Source organism: Diceros bicornis, chromosome 25 (assembly GCF_020826845.1).
Source record: "Diceros bicornis minor isolate mBicDic1 chromosome 25, mDicBic1.mat.cur, whole genome shotgun sequence".
Lineage (NCBI taxonomy): Eukaryota > Metazoa > Chordata > Mammalia > Perissodactyla > Rhinocerotidae > Diceros > Diceros bicornis.
In genome coordinates, this window is record NC_080764.1 from 17580527 (window position 1) to 17608169 (window position 27643).

Below are 27643 nucleotides of genomic sequence, written 5' to 3' on the forward strand. Positions count from 1 at the left end.
GAATGAGGACACGGACCTCCCGAGGTGCCCACTTGAAAGGGCAGCGCTCATTTGGCTCATTCTGACATATGGTTGAAAGAAAATTGGTTCAATCATTTCACATCCAAACACCCTAGGGACTCTCAGATAAATGAAGAAGTCTAGTGCTGAATGGTCCCAGGTCATCGCATCCACACCCCCCTCTTCTGGGAAGGGGAACACTAAGTAACTCCTGACAATTTTTAGAAGTGTTCCAGGAACTAGTTTATGCAATCTTTTCTAGGGAACCTAACTCGTTGAGGCTGGGGTGGTGTCTGATTCACTTCTGTATCCTTGAAGTCCAGCATACTCCTTGGCACACAGCAGGTACTTAATAAGTGTTTGACGGATAGATTGTTTCAGTTATCTATTCAGCCAACAAATATTTATTGATCTCTTATCACCCGCCAGGTGCTGGGGATGCCACGGTGAGCACATATTAATGGTGGATAGATGGATAAAGACACAGGTAATCTTTAATTCAACAAATATTCATTGAGTAGCAGGCGGTGTTCTAGACATTAAGGAAACAGTGGTGAACAAAACCAAGGCCCTGGCCTGAAAGGGCTTACATCCTAGTATAGGTCTCCAACATCATAACTCTGAACCCTAAATGTGTTTCCCTGTGGGAAAATAGTTTCACATAGAGATTAGGTTTCTTAAGACTGTCCTAAGCCTCAGGTCTGGTGCGAATGGGAATCAGCCTTCTAGCTTACCCGGGACTCCTAAATGCCATTCATAGTATTGTTTCTGTATAAAAGTGAGTTCAGAGGTCCAATAACTAGCACAAACTTCAGGGGCCATCTGAGTAACACAGCTTTCACAAACTGGGGTCTAACACCAGTTGCGTTGTTTGGCCTGAACACTGTTGGCCCAACTTCTAAAATTCAGGACATTTCACCTAAGAATCTGGATTTCTGGCTTCTTTCCAAAAGGCTGAGATCTGGCAACACTGGGCCCATATTCCCACATGACAACAATTGGCCAGATTTACATGGGCCTCCAGTTGGCCAGAGTCTTCACTCCTCCCTCTTTTTCTTAAAAACTCAATCTATTCTCTGCTCCTTGTCTGGCTCCTGTAGGCCCTTGTATTGACATAAGACACGATCTATGCCCTAGTTCACTTTGCAGTCTATTTGGAAAGAATAATGCACAGAAATAAGAATATTTAAGTACTATGAACTCCTGACCACAGGTACACTCGGAGGCAGGAAAACAGAGAGATTGGTGTGTAGATAAGAGTAGATGTAAGTAGTAAGATGTAAGTAGTAGATGTAAGAATAAGATTTCATGGATGAATTGGGATTGGAACTTTGTAATAACAACAACAGCATCTGCTGAGCTCTTACTGGGTGCCAGGCGCTGGGTTTCCACGACCTCATTCGATCCTTGCAATAACCATGTGAGGTAGGTATTATACTCAGGTTTTAGAGGCAGGAACTGAGGCTCAGAGAGTGGAGCTCTTTTGTCCACAGTCATGCAGCTAGTAAACGAGAGAGTTTGTCTCACTCTAAACCACTGTGGTACTCTGCCACGGTAGATGGAGGAGATTCCAGGCAAGGAGAACAGCAAAGACGAGAGGCCAACATGGCATGTGCTTTGGATGATGGAGACACTGGTCTGAGTGGAAAAGGAGGCCTGTAAAGGGGTATTTAAAAGGAAAGGACCATTGGCAGGGGGTGTGCAAGATCTTTAAATGCCCACGAGAGAATATGGCCTGGCACAAGAATTTAGCAAGCCCTGGAGTTGAAGAGTTACTATGAAAGTGTTATTTTCAGAAGGCAGTGGAGTGATACTCAGAGAACTGAAAAAATAAAGACTCAGAGGCAGGAAGACCCGAGTGTTTTGGGGATGCTGTAGGAATAATAATAATAATGTCATCAATAACAACAGTAACTAACATTAATTTAAAGCTTAGTATGTTCTATTTACCAGCAATGGATTGAGTATAAAAGAATAATTTTTTTAAAAACCCACGTTTCATAGTTTCAAGTTTCACTATTGAGAGTTCCATTAGGCAATCTCCTTAAACAGCTTTGACTTCAACTCTTTAGACTATTAGATTTTGGAACATTTTCCAGTCTAATGCAAACACATGAATAATCTAGGCAGCTGGAACTTTGTGCAGGACAAACCATGGGGAGGGGGAACATATTCCTTTTTGCTTATCTTTGCTAATGATTTCCTAAAATTAATTCTGGCCAGAAAAATCCATGGGCATGTTCAACGAACATGCATTCTAACCCATTCAGAATTCATCTTATAAAAAGTATATGATCCTTTAAAATGATAGGGAGCCAGTTAAGTTTTTTTTAAGCAAGAGAGTGGCATGATCAAATTTATCCTTTGGAAAGGTCACTCTGGCACCTCTATGGTGTGCACAAGGTGGACTAGTGAGGCCTGGCACATGGAGGCTGACCAATTAGTGTTTGTTGAATGAATGAATGAACAAATGAGATCAGTTAGGAGCTACTACAATAGTCCAGGCAAGAAATGATGGGTATGAATTGAAAGAGTGACCGTGGGAGCAGAGAGAACATTTAGGGTGTGGGTCTCATGTTGCCAGATGTGAGGAGGCTGGAAGCAATCAAGGCAAGTTCTCTCAGGTTCCTAACTGCGCTGAATGGAGGAATGGGGGCTCCATTCCCCATGATTGGGAAATGCAGGAGAGGTGAGTTATGGGGGGAAATAATGCTTCCAAATGTGGTGTTAAAGAGCACAGGCTCCCAGGTAAATTCCTGGCCACCCCCACTGATTAGTTACTTTACTTAAGCCCCCTGTGCCTCAGTTTCTACTTGTTGTTTGTGTGGCTTGTTTGCTAACTAAATGTGGCCAAGAGATCAAGATTAAAATACAAGATCAAGGTTAAAATACATCTCATTAAATGATCCCATAGCCGCAACAAACTGAATCAGATGGGTGTAAGTCACAGTTCACACAGGCTGAGCTAATGAAGCAGTTACCTGCCAAAGGCCAGAGCCTTCTAAATAACTACACTCTACCCACGTTTTATTCCTTTTATGGGAGCCTTTTTGCCTCAAGGTATCTAGGTGGCTTATGACTATGAAGCATTTTAATAAGCTCTATGAACAAACAGATGTAATTGGCGTTAAGGGCAACTTTGATGCTTGATGAGTTTCTACAGGAATAGCATCATTACACCTTTCCCCAAACCTCCCTACAAAATCCAGAGGGTCTGTGCCTGTACCAAAGTTGCTAATTGGAACGTCCTCCTCTCTGACTAAGGCACGGCGGAGAGAAAGGCAGTTAATTGTTTCTCTTCATATCTAATGACATTTCCCCTTTTCCTCCTCACTTTTAGAGGACATCATTAGTCTGACATGGTGAACAATACTCCATTATACCTGGATTTTTTTTAATGATCACAAACACATTCCCCACTTCTTCCATTTTCTGATCTATTTAACAACTTGATCATATTTGAATCGAGCCTATCCTATTACGGAGAGATAATGAACTCAGTCTACTAGCCAGCATGAGTCATTATCTGCAGTGTACATTCTAAAAAGACCTCCTCACAAGGTTTCAGCATGCAGCACCCTAGGGCACATGGTGGAAGCTTTGTATTAACACTACAATGAAGAGCGAATGGCTCAGCACCTGCCATAATTTTTCCTTCTGTTCTCTTTGTAAACCTACATTTTCTTATATGTACACATGGGCTTTCGGTTCAGTCTCCACTTCTCAAGTCCTTGCAGATATGTCTGAAACAGAAACTGTTTTCTTCTATTTTATCAAAAGAAAAGACAACAGCGTTTTTTGTTATTTTTTTTTAATTTGCTGAACATCATAACTTATTACTGAGGTTGTCAGAGAGATCTGAGACTGTAAAATCTGTGGGGGAAAAAACAACTTGCTAAGCAATCTAAACCCTTCAACGGCTCCCTTCGCCTCTCCAAAGAAGTCCAAATTCCTTACCGTGGCATCCAAGGCCCCCACCCTCTCACCTCTGACTACTTCTCCAGGCTTCTCTCACCCCACTCCCCACACATATACTCTTCTCCAGCCAACTGGACTGTTTATTGTTCCCCAAACACATCTCGCCACATTCCATCCCCACACATAGTGCGTGGCTGTCCTAGCACGGGAGGTGGCCCTCTCTGCTGTGCTCACCCATCAAGGCTCACCTCAAATTTCCCTTCCATGAAACTGTGTTTAATGCCCACCCAACCCCATCTGCTAATCACTCGTTAATCACCTCTTCCCTGGCAAATTCGCTTATTCATTCATTTGATAACAAAGTGCTGTGATGGTCTAAACACCAGGTACTGAGTTATCTTATATCTTTTTATATAAGATATTTATATTTATAGTTATTTTATATCTTAGACTGAAAGTCCTTTGAAGGCAGGGACCAAAAATTCCTATTCACGTTCTCATAGTTGCTAGCACTGTGCCCCAAACACAGTAAGTAACACTGCAGAAGGAAGGAGCAGAAAGGAGAGAAGGTGGGAAGGAAGGAAGGCAGAATTTGCACAGGTTAAAAAACTCTCTTTTTTTAGTCTTAAGACCTGGGTGGTTAAAGGAAAGCCTGGTTAATATTAATAGATCTGATTCATATTTTCAAGTGCCTACTCTGTGCCGGGGACATTCATATTTGCTGTCACTACCCCCACAAGATGGGTGACAGTATCCCCATTACATGGAGGAGGAAAAGGAGGGTCAGGGAAGCAAAGTGACCTGCCCAGAGTCACTTGGCTGGGAGAAGCCTTGCTTGGAGTCTGAACTCACGTATGATGCTTCTACAGTTCTTACTGTGTGTGAGGGACTGATGTTCATTTGGTCAGTGAGTCAGCACATATTTATTGAGTCCTACTATGTGCCAGGCACTGTAGAATACAGCAGTGAACAAGAAGATGTGACCCCACCATTGTCTTTAAAAAGCCGACAGTTTCTCAGAAGGAAGATTGGAACCAAAGTGAGACTACCACCAGATGATAATGAGCACAAAATGGTGGTGTGGGCTCTGGTGAGGCCTGAGGCTGATTCTACAAAAGGCCAAAACAAACAAACAAAAAACCAATCCATTTTATTAAACAACAACAACTAAGTCCACTCCATGGTTTGCTGCTGGGTAGACAAACCAACCAGAAACCAGTATTCAGGCGGATCCCCGGTGTTTCTCCCAGGACCTCAGCGGGCCCCGCCTCCGCGTTGTTGAGGCTCTTCTTAGGATTAGGCATTTCCCCCCACGTGGGTGGGGTGAGACTGTGACCCTCTGTGGGGTTTAGTCGCCTGCCTTGGTTTCTTCCTCTTCAAACAGAGGTAGGGGCCTTCCTACTCTACAAGGTTTTCATGAGGGTGAAATGAGCCCGGCTGGTGATGTCCCCTGGTGGGAGCCTGGCATGCCACCAGTGTTTGCTCAACCTGCAGGTTTGGCTGATGCTGAGCAATGGACTGAATCAGGGATTTATTTCTGCCATTGTAATATCTGAATCGGACCAGAATCTGGAATAATCTAATCCATATCCTGTGTTTGGCCTACAAGCTACTGAGGAGGTCTTCCAGAAAGGCCTGGGGTAAGCCAGGTTCTGGAATCCCTCTGCTCAGTTGTCGGTTAATCAAGTCCCTTTTTTTTGGACAGAAACTAGGCAGTATTTAATAGCACAGTGTTACAACCTTCACGCTACTCTTGGGGCCTAGGCCAGGGGCTGGCAGCCCAGAGCTCTGGTGGCCCTGAATATAAGGCAGCTGAGGTGATTTTGGCACCTTCTCTACCATGAACCATCCCCCTCTATCTTCCCTTTCCATCTATTCCTTGTCTCTACATTGGAAATAGGGCCCTGAAGAACATCTTCATATGTGCCCCCTTGCACACCTGTGGGAGTGTTTTCCATGTTGGTATCAAGAAGTGGAATTTCTGGATGCTCATATCAAAATGGTAATGGGATTGCAAAATTGCCCACTCAAATGGCTTTGCCATTTTACACATTCACCCCACAGGATACTTTTTTTTTAATAGGAACCTACCTCTACAACACAGCATCTCATTCTCTGAGACATTTATACCCTTCACGTTGTCCTGCTTAATTCACCTCCCTCCATCTGTAGCTGAGGGCTTCTAGCCGGACACAGTCACATCTACTGGTATTATCTAGCACCTCTGGTTACATTCAGAGCTAAAAATGTTCAGCCTCCCTTTCTGGAACTTGCATTATGAAAGTAAATAATATTATGCCACCGTCGAATAAAGAATCAAGTCAGAAATGGGTGCAAAAAGTCAGGTATGGGTTACACCCCATGGGTCCGGCCCAGGACCCGTGACGTGGTCTAAAACTTCAACGTATTTCTTTGGAACAGTACCAAGCCCAATTTTCTACCTCTGGCCTCCAAGAACATTTTAAAAAGAAACATTAAATTTATTTTGTTTCATATTAATTTGAAATATTGAAAGCCCATCGCCGACCCAAGGCCTCATTTTTATTTCTTCTAAAGAAAGGAAAATGCCCCCCAAGAAAGTGACAATTTGGATTTCTATCCTCTTCCTTTGGAGAAGGGCCTCACTTCCCTGTAAATTGCAGAAAGGGACAATGCCTCCATCCTGATGGCACACAAGGAGCTCGAAGTGACAGAGGTGACAAGGGAGGTGTGTGAGAGGGCGGGGCCGTGGAGGGGACATGTGCCGGCAGCTAGGATGCCAGGATGATGGAACAGGCTGCTTTCCATTCCGAAACCCGTGCGTGAATAGAGGGTATTGTGCCGCCAGGATTCCAGCCGCGCTCGCCGTCCCCAGCGGGCTGGGCTTTACTAACCTCGTGACGGAGGATGCTGGAAAGTGTTTGGCAGAAGGCATTTGACAACATTTGCCTGTTGTCTGCTGGGAGCTGCCTCCAGATCACGTGGCCCGGCTTATGTTAGGCTGCTTGGCTCCTGTATTATTTGTTCTTAGAGCGAGAATGGTCTCGAAGGTGAGGGGAGGGGGCTCGTGGCAAGGAGGGGGAAGGTGGAAAAGAAGTATCTCCGAGCCCAATTCCAGGAACGAGTCAAGTGTCCCAGGAGAGCTCAGCACTACTGGGCTGGGGGCTGCCGCCTTGGTGGTCAGGCCAATGTCCTTTCCTGGGCCTGCCAGCCTCACTGTCCTGAGCCACTGCACGCTGCCACTGGAGAGAGGGGACAACATGAAGGACAGAAATGCCTCAGAGAATGAGATGCCGTGTGGTGGAGCCAGGTTCCTGTTTTCACAAAAGCATTTTGCACTGTGGGTGAAGATATAAAATGGTAAAGCCTTTTCAGTGGGCAACTTCGCATCCCATTAACATTATCTGTGTACCCGGCACTTCCGCTTCTCCACGTCCCTACAGGAGAAACACTCCAGCAGGTGTGCAAGGGGGACACAGGAAGATGTTCTTTGGGGCGTTGTTTGTAATGGCAAAGGGGAGATTTGAACACAACCTAAATGTCTGTCGAGAGGGAAATGGCGAAATAAATTCTGCTGTTGTCTTACATGGAAGACTGCATAGCGGTTAAAATGAAGCTGTTCTTTATGGACTAAGATGGGTACAGCTTCAGGACATTCTGCTGAGAAAGAAGCAAGTTGTGGATCAACATGTGTGACAGGTCATGGAACAATATTTTTCCGTGTGATATGTCTATATTCTTTTTATAAGGAAGAAAATACTAAATAAAATCACAGTTCAGAAGCTTCTATCAGTACATATACATGTAAATGCACAGTCAAGGGACAGTTAATACATATAGACACATATGTATGCACACACACACACATACGCATACATATTTCTCACTGGTAACAGGGTTGCTCTGGAGGAGCAGGCAAGGAACTACATGAAGAATGGACTTGAGCCTTATCTTTTTTTTTGTTTGTTTGTTTGTTTTTTTGTTTGTTTTGTGAGGAGATCAGCCCTGAGCTAACATCCGCCAATCCTCCTCCTTTTTTGCTGAGGAAGACGGCCCTGGGCTAACATCGGTGCCTATCTTCCTCCACTTTATATGGGACGCCGCCACAGCATGGCTTACCAAGCAGTGCGTCGGTGCGCGCCCGGGATCCGAACCAGCGAACCCCGGGCCGCCGCAGCGGAGCGCGCGCACTTAACCGCTTGCGCCACCGGGCCAGCCCCTTGAGCCTTATCTTTTTAATAAGGAAATGTATTACTTGTGTAAATAAAATGTGTATTTGTTAAATTTATTTGTATCTTGCCGCCTTCTAAAAAGCTAACAAAATAAAAAGAAGAAAATTAGATAAAGGAAAGAGATTGAAAAGTACATAGGCATCAGATTTAGCTCTGAACTCCCTGGTGGCCAGAGCAAAAAGAGGATATAGTATCAATTACGTCATTTTCCCTTGTAAAATGGAGGGATATCCAGTTCCTTTTGAGAGACAAAGTGTTTACACTGAACGTATAGTCTAAAAAATTTTCTCATGTGGAACTTTATATAGGACCTGGTCACATGTCCTCCACCACAATTTTAAGCATGACTCTGTTCCTATTTAAGTTTAGAGAACAATGTCCTACTTTTTCTTCTCTGTTGTTTACAGATCCTCTCGCCTGCCTCCCTCTCCCACCTGATGTGTATCACTCTCCTTCTTGTTTGCTTTGTTCCAACCACGTGGGCTGCCTTCTGTAGTTCCTTGAACAAACTCAGCCTGCTCCCATCCTGGAGAGAGTAGCAGATGCTGTAGTGTGTGCCCAGGTTACCCTTCAGGACTGAGGCGTCCTTCCCCACAGCTGGGAGGTTGATTGCTGAGGCAGAATCCTTCCTGGGGAGTTGTCCTCAGCAGAACGTGAAGGCAACTACCTCGCCCAAAGCTACACCGCCTCCCTGGGGGCGGCCTACATCCAATGATGGGCAAAGTGAAGGAAAAAGGCCAGGATCCATCGCCTCAATTCCAGTTGTCTCTGAAGGGCCATCCCAGCTTCAGAACTCCCTGCAGGGCCGCCAAAGCCTCTGTTCTAGCCTCCTCACAGCCCGACAGCCCCTCTGCCTACTCCCTCACATCCTCACGGGGTGCACTACTGAATACACTCCCTGTATGCACATCTCTGCTCAGACTCGGCCTCTGGGAGAGCCTGACCTACAACAGTGCAGCTTTTGTAGAAGCTGTTCTCTCTGCCTAGAATGCTCCCCTCCACCCTGATTTTAACACTATCATGGTGGCAGTGAGGACTTCTTGTCACATGAATGTCCACTTAAATGTCACCTCCTTAGCAAAGCTGTCCCTCACCATTCAACCTAAAATAGTCTCTGACACTGTATCGTAGAAGCCAATTCTAATTCTCTGCACAGCACTTGTCACTATCTAATACATTCCTTGTTTATTTATTATTAATATGATAATTTAAAAAATTATTATTCATTTTTTCCCTCGTCAGCCCCTATTCTTGGTCTATCTTATCCACCAATGCATTCCCACAGCCTAGAACAGGGCCTAGCAAACAGTAGGTGCTCAATAAACACTTCTTGAATTAATGACTGAAATTCTATCTTAAAAATATAAAGGGAATTGGAGGACAATTTGATGTTTAAACAACTTGATGCCTTTTGATAACAATAAGACTAAAATTTATAAATTTTCCAATCTGATTTGGCCTTCAAAGCAGATGTATCATAAAAAAAATCCACCGCCTGACTTTGTGAATTGGAGGATGAAATTTCTTCTGGAATGATCTGTGTGACCCTTTATTTAGAAAGACAGATATTTTGTATAGAATTAGGCACAGTACTGAAGGAGAACTGACTACATGTGTCAGGAAGGAGAGAAGCCCTCCTCCAGGACATCCTCGTGGGACTTAGAAGGAAGGGGGATGCTGAGTGATCAACGGCTGCTAAGATTTACCAGCACCCACTCTAGGCCAGATGCTGTTTAAGCATTTTATCTGCACTAAGTCATTTCTTCTTCATGACTCCCCTCTGAGGGAGATACTACTGCTATCCCCATTTTACAGGTGAGTAGACTGAGGCACAGAGAGGTTAAGGACCTTGCCCAAGGTTACACAGCTGGAAAGTAGCAGAGCTGGGAGTTAACTCCTGGCAGTCTGACTTAAGAGACTGCATTGTCTACAGCCTCGCTGCTGCCAGGCAGATGTCAGAGAATCACAGAAAAATAGGTAGGAACAGGTGCTTTTCTTCTAGTCTCTTTCAAATTTTTTATTCTGAAATGTACAACACGTTCAGGTTATTAAAGCAAAAGTGTCTGTTGATTCCTTGCTTTCTAGAAACTCCCACTCCCAAAGTCCTTTATGTCGATGCCTCATTTGATGCCCTGGCAATATGGGAATTTGTGTGGCCATTAATTGGGGGGAAGGGTGCAGGGGGAGATTTGACCAGGGAAGTAGAGTAGAATTTTAAATTAAGCAAAAAGCAGCAAATGCAATGAGAAAAAGAATATAGGGACAAATGGATGGAAACAAGCCAAAAGGCTGGAAATGGAGCTCTCAAAAACAACCTTTGCTGTCCTTGTAGCAAAACAAGGTGACTGTTAGAGAAGATTGAGTTACGTTCCTGAATGCTTTCTCCCAACATTGTTTCCCCTCACCTGTGGATGGATTAGACTAGAGAATCTAATATGATTTGCTCAATAAAGCCCATCTGCTTGCTTTTCTGATCTGTTCTCTCTTCTCCATCTTTCTTGATTTTTCTCTTCTTTTCTTCCAAAGCTGGGCCTTTGCAGTTAAAGAGACCCAGCTAGGGGCCAGCCCCTAGTGGCATAGCGGTCAAGTTCGCGCGCTCCACTTTGGCAGGCTGGGGTTCGCAGGTTCGGATCCTGGCCATGGCATGGCATCCTATCAAGCCATGCCCTGGCAGTGTCCCACACATAAAGTAGAGGAAGATGGGCACAGATGTTAGCCTACGGCCACTCTTCCTCAGCAAAAAGAGGACTGGCAACAGATGTTAGCTCAGGGCTAATCTTCCTCACCAAAAAAAAAAAGAGATCCAGCTAGGTTCCTACCTCTGCCACTTCACGGCTGTGTGTATATTGAGGCAAATAATTTAACTGTCTAAGCTTTATTTTCCTCATCTGTAAAATGGGCATAACAATACCAGCTTCATAGAATTGGGAGCATGAAATGACGCATGTGTACAAAGTGCTTTGTGTGGAGGCTGGCACAGCATAGATTTTAGTTCCTTTCTCCTCCCCACTTCTCCTTCCCTCGCCTTTATTCCTTAATTCCTTCAGGTTTGCTGGGCTGTGCTGCTAGGAGAATAACAGTTCTTAATGGACAAGACCCTCTGAGGGGTGAATCTCAGGCATAGACAGCTCTGGTGTTCAAAGCTGCAACATAATTTCTAAGTAAAGCTCTTAGAGGAGAATTTACCTGTAAATATCAAACACGAGTGCAACCACTTATTATTAAATATTACAAGTCCAGGAATTCCAAATATTAAAGAGAAAGCCACTCTAGCAAATAATTCTTATGAACGTTAAAATAATTGTAGTATAGTTGCAATTAATTATTATTATTTTTTTTTGTGAGGAAGATCGGCCTTGAGCTAACATCTGCCAATCCTCCTCTTTTTTTGCTGAGGAAGACTGGCCCTGGGCTAACATCCGTGCCCATCTTCCTCCACTTTATATGGGACGCCGCCACAGCATGGCTTGCCAAGCAGTGCGTCGGTGTGCGCCCGGGATCTGAACCGGCAAACCCCGGGCCGCCGCAGCAGAGCACGCGTGCACTTAACCGCTTGCACCACCGGGCCAGCCCCTAGTTGCAATTAATTATTAATTCATTAAGGGTTCATTGGTCGGGGTGAACAGACCTGTGTTTCTATAATTTGCTGCAACATTATTAATTGACATAATGGATTCTATTAAAATCAATTAATAAAATCCATGTGGAATCCAGTCCTTGCTAGTGTCTTGATGATGGAAAAAAAGAATCTACCCCAAATAAAATAAACATGAAAAGTCAAATCTCCAGGCTAGATCTAAGTTGAATATTTTACACATACCTGCAAATAAAATTGATTGCATGTGGGCTATTGGATGTCAAGTTATCACGACAGTGTCAAAATATCCAAGTGATATCCTGTCCTATTGGTAGGAAGATATGGTTATATCTTACATATGAGCATCCCGTCAAGAGAGAACTTGCTAAAAATGGAACTTACCATTGCAGGGTAGCAGGAGTGGAGTGGGGCTTGGATGCTCGATTATTTTCTTTTTCCTCATCTGTTAAAAGAAAGAAAAAGGAGCTTACTTCAGCAGGAAAAAGTAAAAGGCCTCTCAGCTTTCCCAAGTTTCAAAAGACTATGTTTCCCTCAAATATTGATGCTTCGACAGCAATGATATTTTGGCTTTTCCAACACATTAGACTTATCATACTTTAATAAGAAAAACGGGGAAACTGGCTTTTACAGAAAACTCTTCCATTGATTTGTATTTTTATTTGACATAATATGGTTACAATGTGAGAGCTCTCCATCTTCATCACTCAACAATATAACTGCATTCACCCAACTGATGCTGGATATTTGACTTGATGATTTTGACCCTAAGAACATGGTGACCTCACTCACCATTTGCTCCTTGTAACCCCAATGGGACAGACAGTGTAGGGTATGAAGAGTGTAACTTTAGAAGAATCAGGGTAGCAATACAGTAGCACAAGGGTCGGCAAACTTTTTCCATACAGGGTCAGATAGTAAATATTTTAGGGTTTGGGGCCAACAGGCAAAATCAAGAATATTATGTAGTATTTATATAACAAAAGAGAAAAGAAATTTCCACAAAGTTTTTATTGACAAAATTCAAAATATAATAATAGTAACTGAGTACAATTTTTGTAATACAAGTCTATCAATGAGAAGAATGAAATTATTTTGGGGGATTGGGTAACATTTTTCTTAATTGGAATTCAAAGTTCACATTCCCTATTATCAAATAGATTGCAAACATTCATCTGTAAAACCATTTTTAGCTTACAGCCCTATGAAAACAGGCATCAGGTTAGATTTGGCCTGTGGGGTTCCAGTTTGCTGACCTCTGCAATATAGCAATCTGAACAACAGATCAATCTTTGCATACCTAAGGAGAACTGCTCACAATTTTATCATGGATTAACTGAGAAATACATATACTTAGTCTCATCCCATTCCTAATGAAGATTATTACTAGAAATAGTCAACATAAAATTTCTTGATCCACAAAATTTGACCCAAGAAGACTGGTATAAATAATAGTGTCAAAAGAAAACTAATAATGTACAATCCTACAAATATAATCAACAAAATTTAATAAGAACATGTAAAAGGGTCAATGAAATAAATCTGTGGTGTAAAATTTATATGGAAAAGAATCTGTACCTATTAAAATAATTTACGTAAAACAAAAATGAAAGTGGATAAAAATGAAATATGCTGTATCAAAAAATATTTTAAAATAAATTAGCTTAACGAAGTGGAGTTCAGAAAATGTTTTCTTGATGAAAATCTATCAATATCAGTATAATTCTGGTTAAAATGTCTGCTCATAGAAACTGTGAAGATATTGTTGCTTATCCGACAATTACACATACTCATCTTCTTCCTAACAGAATGCCAGTTTAGAGGGGACTGTGTGTTCAGGGAGGGTGATCCCCTCTGAAATCCTAAGGAGGCAAATGTTGATTAATTTAACTCTCTCATGGTAATTTTACGTCATCCAGCCACTGATGGATTAGGTGGGGCAGGTGACGCGGTACTGGCCTATCAGATTTCAGGAGAAGCCCTCTGGATGCTTCTGGGAAAGATATTTTTCCCTAATAAAAAGGAATGGGGGCCTTGACTTCAAATTTCTGGCCTCTGAAACTGTGAAAAAACAAATGTCTATTGTTTTATGTAAAAAAAGAGAAAGGAGGGAGGAAGGGAGAGAGAGAGGGAGGGAAGGAAGAAGGAAAGAAGGAAAAAAAAATAAACGGGGGAGAGACCCTGGCCTGTCCTGCTTTTGAACACGGCTGAGAGGACACGGTAACTGGAGTGAGGCAGCAAACTTTTGACTGGGGAGAGAGCAGCCTGAGGACAAAGTCAGTGCTGAGGAAAGCAGAGAGGAAATGGGGAAGGACTAGGGGTTCTGAATGCCACGTTGTGCCTCTGATTAACAAACCCTAAAAATAGCTGCTGCTTTGTTTTGTGAAAGAATACGATTTTCTCAGTTAATAAAACCTCTTTTCATTGGATCTTCTCTTCTCTGCCACCAAAACCATCCCAACTGATGGATGTTCTAACACTAAAGGTTCTCAGGGAGAAAATGTCCCACTACATCTGGGCTCAACACCTGTCCATGCTGCTTAGTCAACCTGGAGTTCTTTCTAAATGTTTCTCATCCTTTCCAGCCTAGAATAAATAACACCACCTCTTTGAAGCCTTCCCTGATACTCTCCAAGTCAGGAATCACTGACCCTAACTCTGTTCTTTGACACCCCATTTCTTGTCTCTCAGTTGAACAGTTTAGCCACCTGGATTGTTATTTCTATCCATATCCATCTCTCCGACTTGAGTATCCTACGTAAGAAGCTCCTCCTTAAGAAGGTGGGGATGGTATCTTAGTCATCTTTTCATTCCTGCCCACCGGTGCCTTCTCCTTAGCACTTAATTAAATAGTTGAGTCTGCACAATAAGGAGTATGAACCCGTGAGTCTCACAAGAATGTAGGTAAACAGACTCAAAGAACAATACTCAGCCTCACTTGGTCACAAAGAAATAAAAAGAAAATAATAATGAGGCATGACTTTATATCGCTGAGAGTAACGAAAATTTTAAAAAATGATAATCCTCAATGCTGGTGTGTAAATGGTAAAATTGACAGTCTCATACTTATCTGAAGGTAGTGTTAACTGGTATAATGTTTTTGGTAAGCACCTTGGCAATAATTTTGAAAGCCATCTAAGATGTCCAGTCACTTGGCCCTATAACCCAACTCCTAGAAATTATACTAAGCAAATAATTAAAATGAATAAAAGGCTATATTAGAAACAGGATCAGATTTTTTTTTTAAACAAGGAAAAGTACATAAATGACTGAAATATACCTCTGCCTAGCTTATGCTGGAACACGACTAACATTACCATTCTCCCTAGAACTGGCAGGGTTTGGGGTTTTTTTTTCCTGCTTCTTTAAATTTTAGCATTTCAGCCAAGCTGGACTAGATATCAAAAGATCTATGTTCTAGAATCAATTCCAAAACTTAGTGGCCATGACTGAGCGAACCACTCAACCTTTAAGCTTCACTTTCTGCATTTGCAAAATGGTCATTTTATAGGGCTATTGAAAGGATTGTATTAACTAATTCAACAAATATTCATTGACTACCTAATTTATGCCAGCTAGACACTGGGGATAAAGAAATCAAGCTCTTGCCCTTGAGTCTGGTTGGGGAAAGAGAAAGACAAACAGTGGAGAGAGAGGCCAAGTTCAGTAAGAAGTGATAAATTCTGTGATACGTTAGGCAAAGAAGGGTCTGCTAACCCAGGCTGCATAAAAAAGCAGGGCCCGTCAGAGAAGGCTTCCTGGAAGAGGTGATAAGTTGAGTTGAGACCTGGAATGGGCCAGAGATGGGCACCAGATGGCAGGGAAGGTGGGACTAAGTCAGGGGGTAGGGCGGAGAAGGCAAGGGACAGACACAGATACAGGGACCCAAAGGATCATGCCACCTTCCCAGAAGCAAGGAGTACAGCACAGGTGCTTGTTGGGAGTGGAGTGAAGTGAGGGAGCTAGAAGGATGCTGTTTGACAATCTACTAATCCTGTTCAACTTCAAGACAGTTTCTCGTCCCTAAACTGAGGGTCCTAATAATGCCTACCTCAAAGCGTGGTTGGAAGGATTAAGTGAAACGAACTTAACAGAGCAGAGAAGCTCAAAACATCAGCTTCAGGAGCTGTGTGATCAAGGCTACCCTGGGCTGCTCCGGCTGGCCAGGAGGCCGTGGGGCAATCCTGTCCAGCTGGGATCGACCTTTGAAGCAGGCAAGGGAGGCGCCTCTGTGCTCGGGAAGATTTACGGGAGCAAAGACAACTGCGTCGACAGGGACCCTGCCAGGCAAACACACACCAGGGGACATCACAGCTCCAATCAGGAGCTGGCATTGGAGCTGGGCCTTGAAGAGACAGGCAGGGTCTTTTAAATAACTGTTTTCTGTTATTGCAAAATAATACACGCTCATTTTTTTTAATTTGGAAAATATAGAGAAAATAGAAATCTCTGGAAATCCAGGCCCCTCTCAACAGAGAGAACTATTGTTAACTTTTTATCCTCTTTTCCTCTAGTCTGTTTTCAATGTTGTCTTTCACACCCAGGCACACACACACCTGACTTAAAACAAGTGAGGGTCCCACAGCACATCCTGACTTACAACCTGTCTCATTCACCTTTACAAGGACAGGTCAGACCCTGCGGGGAGGACACTGAGGGAGAGCGTGCTCCACGAGGAATGGCGCGGAGGAGGCGGACCTGGGGCCCAGGGGGCAAGGCAAGTGGCCCATTTGGCTGGAGCCAGAAAAGTTCCTTGTTCTGGGAATCCATCACAGTGTCTCCCACTCAGGCGATACCTGTCTCTATTCTGTCTGATTTTGTTCCCAACTAAACTTTGTTGTGGCCCATTTCTGACGCCAACGAACGGAAAGAGACCTGACTCTGAGAGCAAGCAGACGTGGGTTTGTATTCCAGCTTTGCCCCTAACTCTGTGTGGGAGTCTGAGCAGTCACTTGACTCAGCCAAGCCTGAGGGCCCTTCCCTAAAAGAATCATGACTTATATCACAAGGATAGTTTGAGGATTAAATATAATAATGTATGTTAAAAACTAGATAAATTTTTAAAAGACCACCATAACGATAATGATAGCATTCACTGGCCAAGTACTTGCAGGCACTGTGCATCACTTTTCATATGCTAGCTCATTTTATTCTTCCCAATAGTGCTACGAAGAAGTTTTATATCCCTATTTTATAAATAAGGAAATGGAGCTTTGACGAGGCTGAGTAACTTGCATAAGGGCATGCAGCTGGAGAGTGGAGACTGGCCCTCCCTCGGTGCTCGGCACATGGTGGCTACTAATAGTATTCGGACAAGAACTGGTCCACCCGGGAACCAACAGGGAGCCTCCGGCTCACTCATCAAACAGGCTCCTTTTACCTCTGCAGGCCTCTTTCTAGACCACTAGTGACTTCGTGCCCAGGGTCTGAATGCCCAGTCCCTTTCCCCCAAACGGGCTGTATGTTACATCCGGGCCTGATCCTCCTGTTTGATGGCTCTCGATTCTAATTCACCTGAAGTGCTGGTTGTTCACTGACTCGTTCATCAAATATTTATTGAGTGTCTATGACGTTCCAACCCTATGCCAGGGGCTAAGCTGAGAAAAAAAAGACATGGTCTCAGCTCGCCTGAGCTCAGAGTCAAATTATTAGCAAATAAAATGTAAGTCCTGGGCAAGAGCTGCGAAGGGCAGGTCTACGATGCTACGGCAGCACCAAATGTGGGGTGTGAGCCTGGCCTTGGGATCTGAAGGAGGAGCAGGAGCCCTCTAGCCGATGAGGACAGGAGAGCACATTTTTTAGCTAGATGGAAACAGCCAGAGTTGATAAAGGCTTTAGGAATTGGTCCTGCCAAATGTCTTTTCATTTTAACAGGCAGAAATGCCTCAAACCAAACAAGGTGCATCCCTAGGGAGGAATTTCAGGCCAGCAAGATTCCCAGAGCCCTTCACAGACACGCCTCGGCTCAATGCCCACCCTGCTGGTCCTACCAAAGCAGAGAGCAGCGTCTGCTTAAAAAACCTCCCGACAAGATGCTGTCCGGTGCCTGGTCTTCTCCTTGCTGCTCTGTTCTGCTCCCACTTTGCAGTGATGGCTCCTGACACCCCAGGGAATCTCAGTCCAATTCCCAGCGGTGAGCAGCTCTGCTCCCCTCGCTGGGTCTATCTCCCAGTATAAACTCGGGGCCAAATTTCCAGGCTCAAATCCTGGCTCCGCTACTTGCTAGCAGTGTGACCTTGACCAACCGTTTGGTGCCTTCGTTTCTTTATCTGTAAAACAGGGCTAATAACAATACCAAGCACATATTGTGAGGATTAACTGAACCACTCCTGGCACAAGGTACAAGCTATCTAAGTGTTCACTATTGCTGTAATAGTTGTCAGTCCTCCAGAGCGGCCATGCACCTGGATCCCCGCCCCGACCACAGGCAAGCCCAGCATCCGGGACGGGGTTATTTGCTCCCCCGCTGTGCTCCCACAGCACCCTGGCTGGTCCCTAGCAAAGTCCTCATCACAGAGTATGGTCCCTGCTGGCTGACCAGTGCGACTGCCTTGCTAATTTGTAAGCTCTGTAGGGCACAGACCATGCTCACCATTGTGTCTCCAGCACCCACACATGGTAGGGGCTCAAGAAACATCTGTGGAATGAATGAGTGTCTAAGATAATACCATAGTCAAATGCTGAGCCCACCCATCTGATTTCAGTAAGCATATGAAACAACATTACAACCAGGGAACATTTACTGGGGACTTATAATGTGTCAGGCACTGTGCAAGGCTCTTCATGTTATTGCATTTAATTTTCACAGCTGCCTGAGACAGTGAACAATTTAACGCATGTGAAATATCAAATACAGTGCTTGATGTATACTTAGTGCTTAATCAATGTTGGGTCTAATTATTAGTATTATCCCCTTTGGCAGAGGAAGAAACTGAGGCTCAGAGAAGTGAAGTGATTTGTCTGAGGTCAGACAGTTAGCAGTGGAGCCAGAAGAGGGACTCAGGCTAGTTGACATCCAAACCTCCCGGAACCCAAACATTTATAAGCCTCACTCTCTCTTCAAACCTGTAACGCTGAACTGAAAATTTTAGGGAACATATCATCTGCCTAATTGTTTCTTTTCTGCCTCTATGCTGATTGATTCACAACATTTGGGAAACTATTCTAGAATATTTCCTACCTGGAGCCAGTGTGGCAGAGTGTAATACTGAGGGAGAAAGTTTCTAAATTAATTACTTCTTTTCAAATCCCAGGAAAGGTTCAAATTTATGTGAGTCTCAAGTTTCACTTCAAAGTTCTAATTCTATTTCCTTTCATTATACTAACCTGGCTGCACCTGGCCAGACCTCACCCGTTGGGAACACGGGGCTGCCAAACATTTCATTTCCCCTTATCTACCTCCTTCCCAGCCTCTGCAAAGGGCACCAGCTGATGATGAGGGTGCCTGGACCCAGGCCTCTGGCAGTGAGCATCTGCCCCTGGCAGCAAACCCTTCTCCCCGTGGGAACACGGCTAAGTCCCAAACAGAACTGCGATATTGGCAGCATTGCTGTGAGGGGGCCTCACACCTGCTTCCTTTCACCTCCTCTGGGGGAATTCCTTCACAACCTTGGAGCAGGAAAGGGCCTTTCTAACTTCAATACAAAACCCAGAGCCATAAAAGGAAATATTGATAAATTTTACTACATAAAAAATCCAGAGCTTCTGTGTGGGGAAAAAAACCCCACACCGTAAATACAAAGATAATAAGCCTCTTGGAAAAATTGCAATAACAGCACAGTCTCATCTCCCCACCACAGAAAGAGCTCCAACAAAACCAGGAGGAAAAAGACCGAGAACCAAGAGAAAAAATAGGCAAAGCACAGGACACACAGTTGATGGAATAAATACGAATGCTCCTGAGATGAAAAAAGATGATTACTCTCAATCAGTGGAAATGAAAATGATGCTAAAATACCATTTCTCACTTAGATTGGCAAAAATCCAAACCACGACCACACAACTCTGGCTGTGAGGTTGTGGGAAACAGGTGCCCTCCTGCCTTGCAGGGAGAGTGCAAAATGGTGCCTTCCCGTATGGAAGGTCATTTGGCAGAATCTACTGAAATCCCACATGTCCTTTACCCAGCAGATCCATGTCTGGGAACAGATCCCACAGGTATGCCTGGACGCATAGGAAATGGCCATACACAAGGCTATTCTTGTCTTTTACTTGTCTGTAACAGCCAAAGTTTGCAAACAGCCCAGTGTTCACCTGGTTAATTAAATTATGATATATGCTCACAATAGAATACTACACAACTGTTAAAAAAATTAAAAAGAAAAGAGTGAGGATACTCTCTCTGTTCTTACTGATATAGAACACTCCAGGGTTTATTATTAAGTGGAAAAAGCAAGTCACAGCAAAATGCGTACAGGGTGCTACTTTTTTGTGTGTAAGAAAGTGGCAAAAAGAAACATATATTTGAATTTTTATTTGCATAAAGAAATAAAATACTGGAAGAATACACAATTAACAAACAAAAATGCTTACCACTAGGGAGCTGAGGTGGGAAGATGAGGTGGAACCAAGACTTCTCGATGAATCCCTTTTAAAGCATTTTGATTTTTGAACCATATGAGCATATTATCTATTCAAAAACACTAAATATGAACAAATTAAAAGACCCTATCGGGGAAGGAGCATCTGAAAGACCCAAATGACTAAGGGGTCCTAGAGTGCCAAAAACTGAAGGCAAATGACAAATGCTCATAATCTGACATTGCTTTACAGTATTTTGCTTTCCTAATATCCATTTACTTAATAAACTCTTATTGAGCCCCTACTGTGTACCAGGCCTTACCGTGTTAAGCGCTGGTGAGACACAGTCAATCAGACAAGCTCCCTGCCCCTTAGGGACTTGGCGCCCATGGAGGGCCTGGGTACAGGTGCAGAGGGGCCCTGGTGTGCTCCAAGCCCAGAGGAGGGACTACCTAGTTTTCCACAACAGGAGAGGACAGACACTCAGGGGGCAGAAAGGGCAGCTGGTGATGGCAGTGTGGATGCGGAGGTTGAGGGAGAGGAGGGGTCTGGGGGGTTGTCTTAAATCATAACCTAAGCACTCGGCCTGGTCAGCCCGCCAGCAGTCTTACACCTCGGTTCGCAGCCAGGACTAAAACTGCAGCAGATGCCCCCTGAGGGCAATCCAGTTGTTAAAAGCCATCATGGGAGGACCCTCTGTGGGCCTCTCCTGCTGGACTTTCCACTGTAAGTCACTGCCCTCGCTCTTGGAGCCGGCTAAATGCCTTTCTGCTATTGCCAGGGCCTTTTGTCCACAATGCAATGGGAATATGAAACAGTTTATCTCCATTTCCTCTTCTCTGGAACCCCTTCTTATGAAGTTACAAGACCCCAAATGGATAATAAACTGACATGGTGAGTGAGCCGGGTGGGGAGAGAGATACGTAACTTTCGCTTATATAGCCCTGAAATGCGGTGAAATTTTAATGATAATGATGGGTCACATTAAGTTGTGAGCCACTGTGACCCCAGCTCTGTGCCATTGAATTCCAACTCTTCCCTTCACTGTCTATAAATATCCTCCATCACCAGCAGACAGTCAGTCACAGCCACGATGAGTTGGTGAAGGGTTGGGGAGGGTAAAGGAAGAAGGCTACGTTCCTAGTGAGGCAGGCAGGACAGGAGAGTGGCAGTTGTCAGGAAGCGTCAAAGAGCGGAGGGAACAGGACTCAGTATGGACTCTCAGGAGAAACAGAATCCCCTTCGCACATTCACCACACACACACACACACACACACACACACACACACACACACACACACACAGAGTCTGATAACTCCTAGAGATAAAGGGAAGACTCTAGACTCCCGCCTAGGATATAGGATAGGGGCTGGAGTCATTTGATTTGGATATTAAGGAAATGGTGACCTGAAGGCTAGAGGACTGGGGCACATCTGGGCTACATTTAACTTGTTCTGTTTCCCAAGGAGGGAAACAGGAATCCCAAGGGATCCCACTGAGTTCCTGCTGTGTGAACCCATCCTATCACCCTAGTCTCTCCAATTCTCTCCACCCTGCTACCACCACCCTGGACTATAGCCTCATCACCTCAAACCTGGACTAGGTGGAAGGCCCTGCAGTGTCCTCCTGGCTCTAAGCCACCTGCATAGAGCCTCCACATTCACCTTCTGAAAACGCCACTTTGATTTGTCACTCTTCCACCCAGCCCCCTCAAATTCCAAATCACTTGTTTGGAATTCAAGTCCCTCGACAATAAGGCCCAAACTCCCCTTCCGAACCCTGTTTCCCATGATTCTTCAACCTCTTTGGTCAAGCCAATCTGGAAAACTCTCCAAGCTCAGCACCTGCCTTGTGGCTTTCTGCCTCCCAGCCCTTGACCATCACCGCTTAAAGGAACCACACGGACCTTTCAAGACCCAGTGCAAATTCCACCGCCTCCAAGATACCTTCCCCAATCACCTTCCAACCTTGTGACCTCTCCCAAACGTTAGCGTGCATTCTAATCACCTGGGGGTCTTGTCAAAATGCAGAGCATGTTTCAGTGGGTCTGGAGCTGGCCTGAGATTCTGCATTTCTAATAAGCTTCCAGTGAGGTCGTGCTGAAGTCCAGGAGCATACTTGGTGTGGCAAGGTAGGACACCTTGCATCATTCAAATGAAATTTATCACATACAGCCTTCTATTATTAGTATTCAAGAGTGTGCCCTAGCTTCCCTTCGGGATTGAAAATTCCTCAAGAGCAGGGATCCACAGAAGAGACAGTTCATGGAGTAGAAAGAGAGCCAGCTGTAAAATCAGACAGCTCTAACTTCAAGTCTTAACTCTGCCACTTACTTGCTGTGACCCTGAATAAGTCACATAACCTCTGAATCTCAGTTTCCTCATCTGTAAATGGGGATAAAAAATATACCCCTCCCAGAGGATTAAAGGACATAGTGGCTGTGATTATGCCTAGCATCCTGCCTGCTGCTGAATATATTTTAATTTTGGCTCCCTGCTCTTTCCTTCCTTGTATAACTTTGGACTTTCCACAGAGTCTTGTATGTAGTAAGTGCTCAGGGAATCTTCTGGGCCCAACTTCTGCAGGAACTTCTATGTTACCTGTACAATTCTGTTCAAGCCACACTGCTAAGCTTTCCTCTGTGGATAAGATGCTGTAACCAGTCACAGACCTAAAAATGCTTCACAGTCATAGTCTTCCGATTTGGTGGCGAGTATGCCATCAGAAATATAAGAATCTACTGACATCTGCCAGGGAGAAAATGCAATTTGTTCAGCTTGGAAATAATTTATGAGACTCGAATGATGGTATATAACCTATCCACTCTTGTTCAGGCCCCCACACATCAGCCATTTAGAGCCTGACCTCACCAGTCCAGGGTTTACTTCCCAACTGCATTCCATCAAAATGTCCCATGTCCCACTTCCTCATGCTCACTGGAGCTCTGGTAAATCAATTAAATCCATCTTTTCTGGGCTGCTAAAAGGGACATTTCAGGAAGAGCACCAGACAGAAATCAGAAGTCCTCAGTCATAGTTCTGATTCTAGTACTACCTACGAGTATGATTCTGGGCAAATGAATTTCGTTTTCTGTGTCTCAGTTTCCTCATCTGTAAAATAGGCGAGTGAGCCAAGATGATCTATAAATCTCATAGTCTTTGATTCTAGGCTAACAAACTCATTATTCTCCCATTCTGTTTCATTTAACCAGCACCTCCTGGTGCTAATGCCCAGCTCTCGCTCGGGCCAGTGGAAGAAAGATTTTTCAGCAGGCGGAACTTTTACCTCTCTCAGCTCACCCTGGGAAGGCACTTTTACCTGCTTGGCCTTGTTCAAAGATAAACTGTATGGCAGGCCCTTTATCTGGCCACTCAATACCTAATCTTTCTTTTTTTCCTGCTTGCTAATCAGACCTCAGTTTTAGTTAAGGCAGTAATGTGACAGTCCCAGAGGTAAATCCTGAATTGTCAAAGCCAGGGGTGGGCAAAGGGATACAGAGCCAGAGAGTAAATATTTTAGGATTTGTGGGTCGCATATGGTCTCTGTCACATATTCTTCTTTTTTTTTTTTCCTTACTCTTTAAAATTAAAAACAAAACAAAAAACAAAAACATCTTAGATCATGGGCTGCATAAAAACAGGAGGCAGTTTGGATTCGGTGTGAGGGTGGTCCAACCACTGTAATTCTGTTCTTTTCTATTCTTTTGACAAATATTCTCTCTCTATCCTCCCTTTTAGCTACAGATGATACAGTTCTGGAACAAACAAAGTAACAAAAGTCCACTGAGGGCTTCTGGGAAAGAACTTATTGTTCTCTGATAAAAGGAAGACACATAAGAGGAAAGCTAACTGGAACCTTCCCTTGCTCCATCTATCTGTCTTGAATGTGGACCTGGTACCTGGACGTGAAGCAGCTATCTTGTGACCATGAGGTACTAACATGAGGACAAAAAGCCAACAACTTAGGAGGACTTAGCAGAAAGACATACAGAGCCCGGGTCCTGGATCATGTTGAGCTGTTGAATAAACTGTGGAACCTCCTACCTCCCATCTTTTAGTTAAATAACAAATATCTACATTGTTTAAACCACTGTCAGGTTTCTTCTCTTACAATCCAAAACATTATTAAAATACTAAATCTGAGGGGTTTTTTCCTCTCAATTTTTAAAACTTCAACCATCTCTTGAGCCCCTCACTATGTGCCAGGCCCTGGGGTTACAACCGTGAACCACACAACACTCCTGCCTTCCTGGGACTTGCCGTTTAGTAGAAGAAATGACAAAGCACAGACAAGTTTTGACATACCCATCAGCCACTGAGAGGGGGCGATGAGCATTCTGAGCTCTACTCTTGGTATTCCTGTGGACAAGTTATGAAATCCTCAAAGGCAAGTCTTTGAAGCACTATCTTCTGAGAGACAGAATACTGAAAGACTAAAATGACTAATGTTCAAAGGCAGACATACAGACCTGGGTTCAAATCCTAGCTCTACCACTGCCCAGCTATGTAACTTTGAGCAAGTTACTTACCCCTTTGAGCCTCAGTTTTCACATGTGTAAAATGAAGCTCATAATGATAAGCTACCTCCAAGGACTACTGTGAGAATTGAATGAGCTAAGAGAACTAAAGCACTTCTCATTACTTAATAGATGATAGCCAATACACATATTAACTATAAATTTTGTTTAACAATATATGCTTAGAAAGAAAGACTAGAAGGAAACACACAAAAAACATCAAAAGTGGTTACCTCTGGATAGGGGAATTAGAGGCAATTACTTTTCTTCCTCATATTTTTTCCTACATTTTCCAAATATATACACACATGACTCTTATAGCCAGGAGATATATTTTTCAATGTAATTTTTGTGTTTTGGAAATAAAGACAACACAAGGACTGAAAGAACACACTTCTTTATTCTTTTATCCAGATGAGAGGCAGGTGGCCCACTTTCTAGATCTAGCACTGGCATTGACTTGCTGTTGCAATTTTAGAAAGTCACTTCACCAATCTAGGTCTAAATTTCCCTGTCTAAAATTGATTATAATCAGACTTCCAGTTCTCTCCATGATGAGATAGCTTGCACTGGATTAACTCATCTACGAAACACAATTGTAAAAGCTAGAACAACGATGTGAAGCCATTGGAGAGCAATCAGTGTAGACAGGACTGGAGGAGCCACAAGCCTTGAGAGAAAGGAAGCATAGGACATGAGCTTCACATTCACCCCGGTGTCTTCCCTGAGGATACTTTTAAATTGCTGCACTAGGAAACAGAACTCAAGCAGAGTGTAGTCTATGGGGCTGGTGAGACTGAAGTCAGAGTTTGGAGGTGACAGGGAGGCTAAGATCTAAGGAGCAACATTCCAGAAAGAAGAGAACCACAAGAGGAGGGAACTCTCATACACTGCTGGTGGGAGTGCAAACTGGTGCAGCCACTATGGAAAACAGTATGGAGATTCCTCAAAAAATCAAGGATAGAACTACCATATGATCCAGCTATTCCACTGTTGGGTATTTATCCAAAGAACTTGAAAACACCAATTTGTAAAGGTACATGCACCCCTGTGCTCATTGCAGCGTTATTCACAATAGCCAAGACTTGGAAGCAACCTAAGTGCCCATCAAAGGATGAATGGATAAAGAAGTTGTGGTATATATACACAATGGAATACTACTCAGCCATAAGAAACGATGAAATCCAGCCATTTGTGACAACATGGATGGACATTGAGGGTATAATGCAAAGTGAAATAAGTCAGAGGGAGAAGGTCAAATACTGTATGATTTCCTTCATTAAGTAGTAGATAATAACAACAATAAACAAACACATAGGGACAGAGATTGGATTGGTGGTTACCAGAAGGGAAGGGGGGAGGGAGGAGGGTGAAAGGGATAATTCGGTACATGTGTGTGGTGATGGGTTGTAATTAGTATTTTGGTGGTGAACATGATGTAATCTATGCAGAAATAGAAGTACAATGATGTACACCTGAAATTTTTACAATGTCATAAACCAATGTTACTGCAATAAACAAAAAATTAAAAAAAAAAAAAAGAAGAGAACCACAGAGAAAGAGAAAAACATACTCATATTAAAATTCCCCTCAGGTGTTTAGCCCACTCCTAAGCTGCACAGGCAGAGAGTGAGAAACAAAAAAACTGAGGAGAAAACATCAGCTTAGAGGCTCAAGAGCTGATCACTGATTAGTTGGGGAGTTAAAAGTTGGAGTTCAAGCTGGATCAAGGTAGAAGGAACTTGGTAAACACCCAGGGCTTTCAGTTGTGGACCCAGAAAAACTGTGATCTAGGAGTAAAGACCAGGAAAGTATGGACAAAACTGAAAGAGATCAGACCTAACCATGGCTTGACAGGATCAAGGAGACCCACAGGTGCTCTATCTGCCTGCTAGAACGAAATTCAACATTCTTTGGAGGCAAGAGTGTAACATCATTCACCCAAAGTCTCTCCAACTTTTCATCCATACTGTCCAGCATCAAATCAAAAACTATAAGGCATAGTACTGAAAAACAGGACCAAAAACCTGAAATCCAAGAAAAAAAAAAAAACAGATACAGTCATGCACTGCTTAACAAGGGGGATATGTTCTGAGAAATGCATCATTAGGTGATTTTGTTGTTGTGCAAACATCATAGAGTGTGCTTACACAAACCTAGATGGTCTAGCCTACCACATACCTGGACTATATGGTACCAATCTTATGGGACCACTGTCGTACATGCAGTCCATTGTTGACTGAAACATCGTTATGTGGTGCATGACTGTAACAGAAATAGATCCAGAGATGACTTAGATCATTAGAGTTATCAGACAGGGACTTTAAAATAACTATGGTTAATATGGGTAAGGAGACAGAGGAAAAGATGGTCAAAATAGAAGAAATGATGAACAAAATAGATGAAAAAACTGAGAATATCAACTGAGATTTGGAAAAAAGAATCAAATGGACATCTACCATAGAAGAAAGAATACCTGAAATTAAGACCACTTGGGATGGGCTTAATAGCAGACTGGACATGATAGAAAATGGGAATTGATAACTGAAAGGCAGGTCAATAGGAAACACCAAAATGAGGTACAAAGACAGAAAAATGGACAAACCAGAGATGAGCATAAGAAACATATGTAGTGCAGTCAAAAGTCTAATAGTCATGTAACTGGAATCCCAAAAGGAGGTAAGAGAGAGAATGGGGCAAAAAAAATATTTGAAGAGACAATGGTCAAGAATTTTACAAATTTGATGAACAACCACCCACATATTCAAGAAGCCCAGTGAACCCCAAGAAGAATAAACATAAGAAAATCATATCTGTGTACCTCATAGTCAAACTGCTGAAAACAAAGAAAAAAGCGCTAAAGGCGGTGAGAGACAAAAACAC

The 27643-nt window shown here is 43.5% G+C and overlaps 1 protein-coding gene across 1 annotated transcript in view; it reads right to left on the reverse strand.

The window, feature by feature from the left end:
- Positions 1 to 27643, reverse strand: part of RFX4 (regulatory factor X4) — a 140336-nt gene that overhangs the window by 96930 nt on the left and 15763 nt on the right. The window contains exon 3 of the mRNA XM_058568507.1: positions 12109 to 12169. Coding sequence (XP_058424490.1) covers positions 12109 to 12169 — 61 coding nt within the window. The remainder of the gene's footprint in view (positions 1 to 12108; positions 12170 to 27643) is intronic.